Source organism: Neocloeon triangulifer, unplaced genomic scaffold (assembly GCF_031216515.1).
Source record: "Neocloeon triangulifer isolate White Clay Creek 2 clone unplaced genomic scaffold, ASM3121651v1 ptg000014l, whole genome shotgun sequence".
NCBI lineage: Eukaryota > Metazoa > Arthropoda > Insecta > Ephemeroptera > Baetidae > Neocloeon > Neocloeon triangulifer.
The window spans coordinates 16,042,509-16,056,301 of NW_026775556.1; the positions used below are offsets into that span (position 1 = coordinate 16,042,509).

Here is a 13,793-nt window from a genome sequence, read left to right on the forward strand (position 1 = left end):
TAATGTGTCTGCTCCTCTTGCTGCACTTTGCACTCAAGGTGGCCTTGGTGTAAAGCAATGCGTGATGATCAGAAATAAAAGACGCGTTGAGAGCATTGATTTAAAATTGATTTGAATTATTAGGTCCATGGTTGAGAGGCTACTGCATTGTAGTTGAATTTCGAGTCTAGCTTTCTAATAAACAGATAAATAATCATTGCAACACAACACTAGTCGCTTTTGTTAATGCCTTTTTCGGGTATATCTCAAAATGAAAAAGGATCCGAAATTCTGCAACAAAACTTTAATAATTTTAGTAGATAAATACATTTTAGCGCAGCTACTTGCTATTTTATCCATTTTTAATTTAACTAAACGCTAAAAACACTGCAGCACTATAGTTATGGGAACATGTATGTAATTGGCATTTGTGAATTTTAAACGTTACCTCACATAATTCAGACAATACAAGAATGTGGTAATTTTACAAATAATCAATAATGTCATAAAGATTACAATAAGTTCAAATAAATCCGAACGTGAAAAGATACAAACAAAATACCACTAAAAGGGAGAATCAAAAAGTTACAAACACATCAGGAAAGTAAAATAATCGTCCAATTGGGTTTCTTTTAAATGCAGTGCAACTCCCTTAAATATTTCTTCGCTCCTGTGTAGTAGTACGTTCTATATATATTTTCATCAAAATGCACATACACAGCATAAAAATTGCAGACAAGTGCGAATCGAAATTATTATTGTGGCTCTCAATCAATATTTTATCAGCCTTTATTGGCAAGAGAGAAATTTAGGCATTTTTTTTTATTCATGTCACGGCCTGCTCTTGCTAGTTTCATAAATAGAACATTAATAAATATTATGTATATATATGAACATACACATTTTTTTTATAGTATAATTAATATCCTTGGGAATAGGCCCAAAATTTTTTCCTACTTGCTGACAATGACAGCCTACTGCAATTAATCTCAACTAGTCCAGCTATTTCAATGCAAAAGTTTATCATCGATTGAATTGTGTGACACGTGACCAAATCAACGGCATTATGGTATGAAGCGTTTGTAATGAAATTTTAATATCCCGAACATTGTAATTGTATTTTTTAATATATATAATGAAAACTGCAAAGCACATCAGTAGTGTAAAGAATGCTCAATAGAATTTTAAGATGTGCGACAAAATTATCACAAACTTGAAAAACCATCAAATTAAGTTAGTATTTTGTGCTATTAGGGGATGCGCGCTTGCAATCAAATAACAAGACTGCAAAGCGTCCTTTGCACATTTTCATAAAGGGATCATTGCCAGAAATTCAAAATTCAATCTTCAAAAAATTTTAAAAAAAATTGTGACCGTTGCGCTTTGAGTGTGGATTAAGAAGTAAGAAGTTTTGTAAACTTTCAGAAAAGAATTTGCTAGATGTCAGCATCACATATTTCATAATATATACTTTATAACATTAGAATATATATTGTTAAAACAGCAATAAATAAGGCCTTACTTAGTTAAGAAGGACGCATGATTAACACTTTTCTTGTACATTTTGTTTCTGCCCACAAAAAGAACAGGACCAGACTGAAACTAAGTAATTTCTAAACATGAAAAAGCACAATATTTAAGCAACTGAACATGATCTTGACACAATATACATTATTGATCACAAAAAACTGATTGCTAAATGGGCGATTTGTCATTTTTTTTGCTTGGTATTCAATATTTTTGTGATTTCGTTATTTGTAAGCATATAATAATAGCATTATATGTTTGCAACAAAATACACAAACACCAATTTCTACTTGATCAAAATGCTGCCCAGCACTGCCATCAAATGCTGCCAAATGTTCAGCTCATGTATGGCGAACAATTTATATCATCAGTCTGGACCTGTTCGCCTATCCTATTGCGCCACATATTGTTTAATATTTCATGAGCCAGGGGATTTTATTTGTATTCAACTTGTCATCTAGTGTCAAAATTGAGCCAATCCCTACGAGCTTTAACGGAACAATAATACAACAACGGCTGCCCTGGTCCAGACAATAGAGTAATCTTACAAAAAAACGTTTTGCACCCCTTTTACAGATTTTGGTTAAAATTTGTTATGACAAACTACGATTGAAAGCTGCTACAGATTTCTATAACTTATTCACTGGTTTTACGCTTCACCGCCAAAATAGCACACACTTAATTGTGTCGTCAGTATAATATTTGCTCTAAAATTTCATTGTCTAATTTGGACGTTATCCTGTTCATTTCAGTTAAAACCGTTAGGCAGAGCATTTAAGCTTGCTTTCTCTCTCTCTAAATACATATAATGGCATTTGTAATAATTAATTACATCATATTTATCATCACGGCACAAAAAAGTATTAACAAATTGGTTAAAAAGGGATTTATAAATAGGGAATATAAGTTAGAAATGTCATTTAGGACACCACTTCACAGAAGGTCAAAACAAAATAAGCAAATTTTTGAAGATTTCTTTGAAACCTTTCATTTGAATAGCCAAATTAAATTTGTTTAAATTATAATACAAGTCTGAACAAATGAAGTTAAATAAGTTGTATACAAGCATATAATATCTATGGCCACAAGGATGAACAGATAGAAACCACCACTTGATACAAACTAGCTGTTTTTTTTTATCATTAAGCATATTGGCACCTTTTATAATTGTTTAATTCCTTACATCACATTCCAAAAATGTCATTTTGGTGACCCACATTAACTCTCCCTGATGATTGAAAATGCCCAAAACTGTTTTTAATTAGAAATAATGCACGCAGTTATCAATGAGCTCTGTTAAACAAAATTCAAGTGGAATAGTAAAATATGGCAAATACAGCAGTCTGTGAGTTGTTCAACAATCAGTAAAAATATTGGCTGAAACTATCACTTATTAAAGCAAAGACGTATGTAATAAAAAATCAATATGGCTTGACCAACTGGTCCGTCAAAAAGCAAATGAACTTCATTTCAGGCATTTCATTACCAGGGATGAAAGAGCGACCTCGCAGCATTGTAGTCTTGCCATACAGCAACCTTCCTAAGTGCCATGGATATTACATGAAGTGCGCAATTGTAGTAACACAATTAATCTGCCTCAACCTCCCGATAAACATTTTGTTCTTTCTCGCCCCTCTATCATTTCAATCAACCAGGTGAAAGCAACAATTGCAGCTGTCAAGCAAATCTTGGCTTGGCATAAATAAATAACCTAAGCAATGCTGTCGTCGTTAATTGAATCTTTGTGACTAGGCTCCAGCTGACTGTTTGTTGAGGTAGAGGCGCCACTGACAAGGTCAGCGCCAACACCGATCTCCGTGCTCTCGGCGGCTGAAGGTATTGTGGCCAAGTGGCGCACCAAGAGACCCCTCGAGGACCCGCCGGTCTCGTCGCACAGTTCTGAATGTGAAACGGCGCTTTGCCTTGTGAGTCGAGGCTTCGTCTTGGCTGGCACGACCACTGGCTCGGCGCCGCTCGACGGTGGCAGCAGCGGCTGCAGTGGGGACGGATGGGCAGCTGCTGGGACTGACGCGCGAGCTTTTGGCACAACATACGACTCGCTGCCTGAGGCAGAGGAGCGGGACATGCGCCACGTTGAGGTTGATGCTGATGTGGCTGAATCATTTCGAGAGCTGGACAGGTTCGACTCCTGAAGGAAAACATTTTGTTTTGTTTTTTAGCTTTGTTAAGAATTTTTAGGAGCAATTAAACAAAAATATTACTCATATTGAAATGAAAATTTTTAAATTATTAGTTGCATTATTAAATTTTAAGTTTTAGTTTTACTTGTGATGTTTTTCTTGTGACAGCCCATGATGATCTGCGCTTTGGATCTAGAAGTCGCAAGGGAATGCCGCATCTGTGGTGTGCGTTTCTCCAAGAGTCAGACCTTGACGAGCTGAAGTTCTCGCTTGAGACAGAGGACGCACGCTTGTGTTGCTTCTGTTGAATTTCTGCTATCTGGTATGCATATTGGTCGTTCCGTTCCAAAGGAGCATCTTTGTGGCAAAGCAGCCAAGACACCTGAAAATCAAACAAAGGAAAAATTTAATAAAAAAATAATTAAAAAAAAAATAATAATAATAAAACACTTATTTTATTTCACATAAAATGTTGGACGTTAAAATATTTTCCCACCTTGTCCATGATCCATATCCTAGTTGGCGAGTTTCTGTTCGGTGAGGCCAGTTCAATGCGCTGCATTCGTGGATTTTGTGCAAGCAGCTTGACCGTAGGTGATGCAATGTTCATGGCAGAGCAGGCGCAAGGAGCATGTTCTCGAGAAGAGCGATCAACAAGGCTGTTGGTGTTGGCTGGAGTCTGCCTGTTGCTGAAGTTGGAGCTGTGGCGGCAGCGGCCAATGCCCCTGGTCACACGAGATTCTTCAATGGCCTTGCAGATGAGGACGCAGTCCTTCTTGAATTGCTTTGTTAGAATGGCATAGAGGAAGGGATTGCAGCAGGAGTTCAGCGGAAGGATGAACACGGTGAAGACTTTGGCCTGCTCGAGAGAGATGAGTTGAAGACCAAAAGCTGCTGTCAGTGAAAAGAATGCAATGGGTGACCAGCAAATGAAGTCAGTGAAGACGAGAAGGGCCATTCTTTTTGCAATGCGTGAGTCATTAGAGTTCCAAGCCTGAAAGGAAATAATAAATTGTTAATGAGAATAATTTTATTATTATTTTTTTATTCCAACCTGAGAGCCACGGATGGCACAGTACATCTTCAGGTAGCAGCCCATCAGGATGAGAAAAGCAACTCCGTTGATGAACATCAAAAATACGACATAGGCCAAGGAAGCAGTTCCAGTGGTCTCGAAGGGAAGACACACTGCAAATTTGCGGTAATCGGAGATGCCACCGACAAGAGGAAGAATGGCCATGGAGAGGGAAAAGGTCCAGCCGGCCAGCATTATGTAGCCAGCGTGCTTCAACGAAAGCCTTTTGTTGAGGTGCATGGCATGGGTGATGGCGTAGTTCCGTTCGAGAGTTATCACCGCTAGCGTGTAAACTGACAGCTCACAGCTGAGCACGCCAAGGAAGCCGGCCAGTTGGCACCCAAAAGACATTTGCCACGGAATTGCGTACTTGCGAAATTCGCCTAGGGTCGAAGCATCTACCACTGCTAAAAAGCCTGGTGAAGAGAAGAGGTTGATTACATTTTCAGCGTCAAATTTCAGTCCGTCTCACCAAGATAAAGGCCCATGAAAAAGTCAGCCATGGCCAGGTTGCAGACCAGAAATCTTGGCACGTCCATTTTGCTTCGGGAGAATGTGAGCACAAAAACTACAGTGCCGTTGCCAAGCATTGCGAGCAAAAAGACTATCCACACACCGCATCTCAGCGTCCACCAGTCGAATAAATCATGGCAGGGCAAAAACGGCCCTAAAGGGAGAATTCAATTACAAATGTCTGATGCTTCATTCCTTGCAGATTTACCTGGTAATGGAAGACAATGAACTCGACCGTGTTTCTTGGCACCAACATGCTCTTCATAGTATTCTTCCATATAAGCTGGAAGGTTGCTCGGGTATGTTACATCGGGGCCAAATGACTCGAGTATTTTGGCAATATCAGGACCGAATTTGTCGGTGAGATTTTCTAAATTGAAGTTCAATGATTAATTATCTACAAATTTTTAGGAAAGGAAAAAGCTCACTGAGTTTGGGCCAGAGCTCGGAGTCACTAGAATTCCACAGGCCAAAGTCAAAATTGGATCCGGAACCAGGGAAGATGACTGTGTCATCGAAAACAACTTTGTTTTGGTCCAGAGAGTCGAGGTCCTCTTCGTCAGGGGGTTGAAATGCACAGCAGTGGTAAGCGTACGAGAGCACCAAGGTTAAGATGCGTGGGAAATGCTGGGGACCTGGGAACTCCCTGAGATTCGGGTTGTTGAAGGTTTTCAGGTGCAGAAGGTTGCTGAGTCCTTGCTCGGGCAGATGTGCAAATTTGTTGATGCCCAAGTTCCTAATATTTTTCATGAATAAAATACTTTAAAATTTATAATTAAAAAAAGCTCACAGATCCTCCAAATTGGATAATGGAATGAATGTTTCGGGATGAATGCTCTCGATGCCGTTTCCTTCAAGGTCTCTGTGCAAATATTAACATTATTATGGGCGACTGAAACAATGCGGAATCAACACTCACAAAACTTGCAGTTTTGATAGTCCTTTAAATGCATCCTGGGGCAAAAATTTGATCTTGTTGTGAGCCAAGAGTAAATCGTGCAGTTGCACAAGAGCAGAAAATGGGTGAGATTCCACGCTTTCAATCTGATTCTTAGAGAGCTCTCTGAAAATTTTGCCAGAAATATAATGAGAATAAAAAATTTTATTGCAATGTTTAATTATCCTTACAAAATTCTGAGCTCTTTGCACTCACTGAGTTGAGGAATTTGGGTCAAATCATTTGTACTCAGATCCCTGTGAAGTAAAAACTTAATTTGGTTCGGTCAGATTTAAAATAACACTCACAAAGCTTTCAACTTAGGAGCGAGGGTACAAAGGTTAGAAGGTACGTCTAGCAGAGATGCTCTCTCGATGGTCAGTGTTTCTAAACTGCTGGTTCCGTTCAAGTTTGGAAAAGTGGTCAGATTTCGTGCATCAGACAGTATTCTAAAATAAAATAAAACTGGTTTCAAACTATGTGCAAACAGGCATACAACAACCTACAGTTTTTTCATGAACATAAGTCCAGAAAATGCATCAGGGTGAAGATAGTTCATGGGATTGCCTCTGAGCTCAAGCACTAGAAGTCGAGGTATTTTTTGTAGTGTGCCGAGCTGGATTACTTTTATCTTATTGTTAGACAGGGATCTGCAAAGTATATTTGTGCGTAAGCTAAAGTTTTTTTTTTTAATGCAGAACTTACAAATGCTTTAACACTGGAAGCTCCACCACGGCTTGAGGAATTTCCGTCAAATAATTATCATCTAGATCTCTAAAATTTATTTAAGAAAAATTTATAATTAATAATAACAAATATTTATTTATTCCGACAAAAAGCGCAAACTCACAAAATTTTCAAGTTCTCCAATCCAACAAAAGCACCCACTTCAATTCCCCATAAGTGGTTTTTGCGGAGATTCCTGGAAATTGCATTAACACGTAAGTACACAGCACTTGATAACACTCAGCCGGGATTAATTAACTTACAATTCTTCCAAGGTAGCCAGGCCGTCCATGTCCCCCTTGGCCACGAAGGTGACGTTGTTCCCAGTCAAGTCCCTGCAACATTTGCATGTCGCGTGTCAATTTACACAAACTCGAATAAGATTAAACATTGTAATTTACTCAAGTGAGAATTTAGCGCATGCAAAATGATGTCTTGACCCGAATACTTTGTGATAAGAGTCAAACTTGAGGAAAAGAATGGCGTTATTTATTTTTCTATTTTATTAAGACTGCACACGACGTGACCTTTTGGCTCGTAAATTAGGCGCAAAGTAGCCGACTATTTTTTTTTACTGGGTTAATTTTGTTGGAACATTTTTATGACTGACGTCACGGAAATGATGAGTTTTTAATACATAAATGATAAGGTATTATACAGAGTTTTATCTCTAAGGTTAGAGGTGCCATAAACGAATGAGAAATGGGTCGCTGCGAAATGTTGTGACCGCATATTAATTAGATTTGACGTCAGAGCTCAATCCGGATTTGATCATATTTTAAATTTGTTTGGGAAAATTTTATATTTGTATCAAACTTTCTTTGTAACATAAATCAAAAGTTTGATTTGAAAGTCACAATATTTCTGATTCGGAACTCAATTATACCATAGAGGGGGCCATAAAGATTATTATCATTTATTACTGTGTCAATAATTGAGCATCCTGATTTTCAAACATTATAAAACGACAGAATAAAACCATTTATTTATAAGCTGCTCAATTTAATTAATTTTGATTCAATTCAAATTTAATTTTGTACAAAATATCTATAATGTACTTAACAACACTTAACAACTTTGAAATAAATTATCAAATTATAACTCTAGAAAATTTTTTCTTAAATTTTGTTGATATTTTATGTGTTTTTATACTTTTTATCAAATAGGGTCGCAAAAATAATCGGAAAGTTAAAAAAAAATATACAAAAATTTCAACAAAGACAAAGCACGTTTTTCATCACTTCTTGATAATGACGAGTAATATTATTGATCCAAATTTTTAATTCTACTGCGTAATTACGACATTACAGTTGATTACATCGTCTGGTGTTCTGGTTAATTTAAGCTCGAGCGTGCAATAAAAAACTTAGTTCAACGAGATTATTTATTATCATAGCGCGATAAATATCAAAAAATTAAAATGACAGGTTATAAACCACGTTTAAGCAGATTATAAAGTTTCATTACGACGCGAATCGCAAGTAAAATTAATATGGGTTTTGAGCGCGGCATTAGGTCAAGTGAATCATAATATATTATTTACTACTTGTAGCTAAATGTCACCAGCACGTCAATCGCACAATAAGCGAGTTGCACGCGTGAGTCACATTTTCAGCGTGAAAATTTCACTTGGAAATCAAGTGAAATCATAACAATAAATTGTTATCTTCGGCAATTTTTTTCTGGATAAAAAATTTAAAATATATTATATGGGATTTTAATTAATAGTTTTATCTTTCATAAAAAAATTCTGTAAAGTACATTAAAAGATTCAAACTGAAAAACGCAATTTAATTATAAAAAAAAAGAAATATATTTTTCCAAAAGAGAAAAAAAATTAATTTATTTTGCTACAAATCTAATCTAATTTTGTAATTTCTTGTTTTATTGTGAAAATTTGTAACAAACTTATAATTGCTTATTATTTTTATTTCAATTTGGAAAAAAAAAATTAAAGTTGACAGGTTCGTTATAGAGGTTGCGTCCGAACTTTCGTAAAAACCGTAAAAATTTGGTATCATTGACACTTCTGTTGATGCGATATACCAAAATAGCTGCGGAAAATTTAGAGCGAACGTCTCTGGAGCGAGAGGAAAAAAATAAATCAAATCGAGTGCGTTGGACACGGCTATATATCCGTGACTTTTGAGGCATGCAATCTGCGCAGCCGAATAAAAAACTCGGATGTCACGTATATAAAAAAGAGCAGCGGAGGGGCGCCCTTTAACAGCAGCAATGTGTGCGTGTGCTCGAGCAGCAGGCCCTCGTTTGTGGCACAACAAAACAAAGCATGCAAGACAGATGCACCCGTGCAACGAAATCAATGGGCAGACGGACAGACACGACGGAGCCTCTCGACGGTGCGAAAAAAAATCGCAGCCCCCGCGCCCCCACTCCTCCTCTCGCCGTGTCATTCATGAAATTGGCAAACTCACAGCTTTCGGACGGCTGGCACGCGGCTGGTGACCGAAGGCACCCTGTCGAGGCCGGCCATGCGGCACGTGACCTGCTTGGTGTCCGGTCGGCACCTGCAGAGGCCGTCGCACGGCTGCGACGAGTCGAGGGGGCGGTCGGTGGCGGCGGCGGCGGCAGCGGAGGCGGCCACCGCCAGCACGAGCAGCACAGCAGTCGGCCATTTGGCCGCCATCCCGTGAGTGGCCCGAGTGAGGGTCTATTCGGCCATGCAGTCGGCGGCGTCCAGCAGCTCCGAGTCGGCGCTGCTCATCGGAGGAGGCTCTGCTGCCAATAATGGGTCATGGCTGTCTTCTGTCTTCTCGCTCCTTCTCCTACTCCCAGCCCACTATCGCGGTGTATCGCCCGGAGCCAAAGTGAGAGACCGAGCGCGAGTGAGTGGCACCGCGCTGCAAGTGGTCGCGCCCTCGCACCAGCCGTCTCTGCACTTTCTTTCCCAAGTCTGCTCTGCTCTGCGCTCGCTGTTATTTTATTACATCACATTATTTTCGCGAGCACAGCGCTCTGCCCGCTGCTGCCTCGAGTACACCTCCGAGTGAGCCTGCAAGAAAATTTATTCTGTATAAGGGTCAATCTCGAGGCGACTGTTGCGCGTCTATTGATTTTGTCACCTTTTTTCGACAATGACGAAGCTGTGCTCAGTTTTATTTTATTTCGCAAGATGTTTTTATAAAAAGAATAATAATAAATGAATACTTTACCTTTTTTAAACGATGATTTCCTGTTATCGAAAAACTGCAGCTCGACTCCACGACTCTTGGCTTTCCTGCTGCACCTTAATTTTTCCTGATAAATATAAATGTTAAATTTTTTCTGGTTTTTAAAAATTCTCCAAAACGAAGATCTGGATTTCACTGAATTTATCAAAAAAATTAATTTATGCCACACTTCTTGCCATATATTTAGTTAGATTTAACTATGATGGAATAATTATATTTTGCAATTATATTGTTAAACCTTGCTCTTTGAGAAAAAAATCAAAACCCTTCAATATCTTTCAGATCATTTTATACACTGACCTCGAGCAGTCTCTTGCATCGCGCTCGGTTTCTCCGTGCAGGTGCTTTTGAAGTCTTGAATTGAACTGCACCGAGAGTGCACTCGCCATAACCAGGATCTTGAACTTGGCGGGGGCGCTCCCCAGGCAGTGCCCTTTTTAATCAACGGCTCAATTTTCTAACGTGGTCGTATGTTGAACTATATACCGTGTATTCATTATTAAAATTTTACAAGTTATATAATATTAAATCAATACAATTAAATTTCCTTTTCTTTGGTGCAAGCAAAAATTTAAATTTCAGAGTGATAGATTTTTCACAGTAAATTATTTTAAACAACCGCTAAATAAAATTTTTCTCAGATATACCAGGAAATATTCACCTTGGATTTTTAAATTGTAAAAAATCTACTTAATTTTTTAACTCTGCGTATGAGAGGTAAGACTATTTTGTCTTAAAAAACGTGAAAAATAAAAACCGACAAAAATTTGAGGGTTTTGTAAATATATTTTACTTGGTCTTCAGTTGTAACAGTCATTTGTGTTGTCGCGTCTTCTCAATTTCTCTGTTTGTAGCGAAATTTATGTTTTATTTTTACTTGCAAAGAAGAATTCTTATTGCGTGGGTTCACCGCAGCGGCGCAGAGGCTATTTTTACGTCAGACGTCATATCAGAATCTGGCTGCATTACTTGTTATACCCTTTCTTCTTTAATCTCAATTTTTTACCGCCAAAAAAAACAATTAAATAAATTATTTTCAGACATCTACAATAAAAATATATGTCTGTGACCTTCAAATCTGTAAACATTTGAAAAAAGTAATACATTTTGTAAACAATGAAATTGTATGACCAGCAGATCGCATCAGATCAATAACTCCTCATCCAAGAAAACTGCACAACTGACCTTTTCGAGATTAATTTCCGGAAGAATATATCACAAGTTTCCGTAAACAAATAATCATACAGCATTACCGTTAATGAACTTCTTAGATTTTTATTTTCGTAGCTTTAATTTATTCAAGGAATTAGTCTGCATAATAAAAACATTACAATGGACAGTTAAAATATAAAGCTCTTTATTTATTGTTTGTGATTTTGAAAGAAACTTGTTATTATCCTCTTTATTTCCAAATTGTTGTACTCTCTGACAAAGTTGCACATTGTAAATTATTTTTATAAAAAATTGTGTACACAATTATTTTTTCTAATGCTGAATTTTCTTCATGGCTCTGCACAGGAATTTTGACCCACTTAGGTTTCCTTTTAAAACTTCTTTCTGCATCCTCCTGGAAGTTTATCAGTTTCTCCAGGAGCACAATTTGATCGTTGTGGGGCGTCACCTAGAGAGTCACCAGTCAAACCAATAATTGGAAGTGAAGAATCGGTAGAAGTGGTAAAACCCTGGTTGTTGTTATTTGACTCAGGGAATTGCTGTCCAAACGAATCGCCATAATATCCATTATTTGCCAAATGTGAATCAGATCTTTCATTCAGTTGGTTTTCACGATAAAACTTTTTTCCAGATGGTTCCATTGAAAAAGCACCATCATTTTCAACACTGTAGCAATGAATAAATTTTTGACAGATTTCCTCAGATGCTGAAACCGAAAAGAAATAAAATTTTAAAATTAAGTTATTAAATTTTTGACAAAAATGACATTATTTAAAATCAATTATTTTTTTGTTTATCAAAATTTGTATAAAAAGTAGCAGGCGATTAATTCTATTAAAAATATTAAATTATTCAAATTATTGATATATCTCACAAAGGAATTTGTGAGATACATCGATCATAATTTCAAAGTTATTACATTTTATTCTCATTAAGAGAGAAAAAAAATCTTTACAATACAAATTTACTGATTATCTTCCATGGAAATGTATAATTAATCACATTTAACTTTCAAGTAACGACAATAAATAGAAGAATCATACTATACTCACGTCCCAAACCATGAATGGACTGGAACTGTGTGAAGCTCACAATGCTCAGGAAGAGCGCAGTAGTAAAAAGAAGCATCTTCATGTTTCAGCCGTTTTGAGTAAACTGACTTGGCCACCGAAGAAATCTCACTGAGGATAATTTTTCAGTGATGCTTTTATATGCGCAGCTTTAATTTCTTACATACGTTATAAATAAAAATAAAGGCCCTAACAGATATTGTTTTTTTGCAAATGTCAAGGTAATGAAAAGATTATGTATCGAAAATACATATAAGCATCATAATTAAACGGCAATAAGGAAGAAGAAATGCGAGTGTCGCAGGGTTCTATCCTTGAACATCTACTTTTTGTAATGGACATTGATGATCTTACTTAAAGAGTGTACGCATGAAAATTTTTGCGGATGACGCAATGCTCTTAGTCTCGGCGGACACTTACAAAGAAGCTGCCGCAATTATATAAAAAGCGCCAAAAATTTTGTCGGCTTGGCTGAAAATAAAGCTGGTTTCAATTAAATATTGACAAGTCGAAATTCATGGTTATTGCGAAGTCTATAGATAACCACAATCAAGCCAATTAGTGAAAATAATGCAATTGAAGTACAGAGTCGTGTACTTTAACAGGTGGAAATGGTTCAAATACTTGGTACTTGGTGTAATGATTGTTACTGTATGAAATTTTATGAGCACGGTTTCATTTGTGATTAAAGAAAAAAATTGCAGTTAAAGAAGCTGCAGGAAAGAAAAAAAAATGTTTCCTGGGAGACTAAGAAACAAAGTGTCAAGGAGCACAAAGTAGCTGTCGTATAATTGTTTCGTTGCTCCTCATTTTCATTATAGAACATAGAACAAAAATTTTAATTGAACGTTATTGTTATGGCAAAGAAAATTATAAAAGGGGACCTCCCTAATTATTTGATGGAAAATGTGGAAAACACGAGAAATAGAGAAGATCGATCTATATTAAGCAAACACAGTCGGTGCGTTTGGTGTAAAATCGCTTTTCCATAGTGTTTAAAGATGATCAGTGTTTAAATTTGAGGAGAAAAGGATAAAGATTGTACATTATATTTTCTTTTCAATGTTACAAAGTTACAATGCTGAAGTAAAATAAAGGTATTTTTTAATTGTAACTGAGCTCTTCAGTTTTCTTTACTATTATGATAACCAAATTGATTTTAAATTTACTTTAGATTTGTTTAAATTTTAAATAATAATAAAATTTTTAATTTGATCATTACAAAATAAAATCCAATTTTTCCCTTGTCTCTTTTTATGATTTACAAGCAGTTATTTGTTTATATATAAATGGAAATATCAATATTTAGCAAATTGCAACATTGCAAGTTGAATAAGGAAGACGTAATTTATTGTCTGCGAAATTAATCCCTATAAAAAAGGACATAACGATCGCCGTGGTCGTCAACGCTTTTGCAGCATAATCGCTTGTCGGTCGTCCCCCTTGATGGTGCCTGCTGTG

The 13,793-nt window shown here is 36.9% G+C and overlaps 2 protein-coding genes across 2 annotated transcripts; both read right to left on the reverse strand.

The window, feature by feature from the left end:
* Window positions 1-268: 268 nt before the first annotated feature.
* LOC132201690 (lutropin-choriogonadotropic hormone receptor-like) lies at window positions 269-10,462 on the reverse strand. The gene is made up of 18 exons (XM_059628051.1): window positions 10,390-10,462; window positions 10,072-10,156; window positions 9,334-9,911; window positions 7,162-7,233; window positions 7,023-7,094; window positions 6,878-6,946; window positions 6,679-6,822; window positions 6,481-6,621; window positions 6,364-6,429; window positions 6,155-6,298; window positions 6,026-6,097; window positions 5,664-5,971; window positions 5,444-5,605; window positions 5,195-5,389; window positions 4,702-5,138; window positions 4,144-4,641; window positions 3,793-4,029; window positions 269-3,655 (listed from the first exon to the last, which is right to left on the reverse strand). Exons 3-18 carry the CDS (start codon window positions 9,543-9,545, stop codon window positions 3,218-3,220), a joined length of 3,267 nt encoding a protein of 1,088 aa, XP_059484034.1. The 5' UTR covers window positions 9,546-9,911; window positions 10,072-10,156; window positions 10,390-10,462; the 3' UTR covers window positions 269-3,217.
* A 962-nt stretch (window positions 10,463-11,424) lies between these two features.
* LOC132201697 (uncharacterized) lies at window positions 11,425-12,443 on the reverse strand. Its single transcript, XM_059628067.1, has 2 exons — window positions 12,315-12,443; window positions 11,425-11,968 (listed from the first exon to the last, which is right to left on the reverse strand). The coding sequence occupies exons 1-2, from the start codon at window positions 12,394-12,396 to the stop codon at window positions 11,634-11,636; spliced, it is 417 nt and encodes a 138-aa protein (XP_059484050.1). The 5' UTR covers window positions 12,397-12,443; the 3' UTR covers window positions 11,425-11,633.
* Between the last annotated feature and the right edge of the window lie 1,350 nt (window positions 12,444-13,793).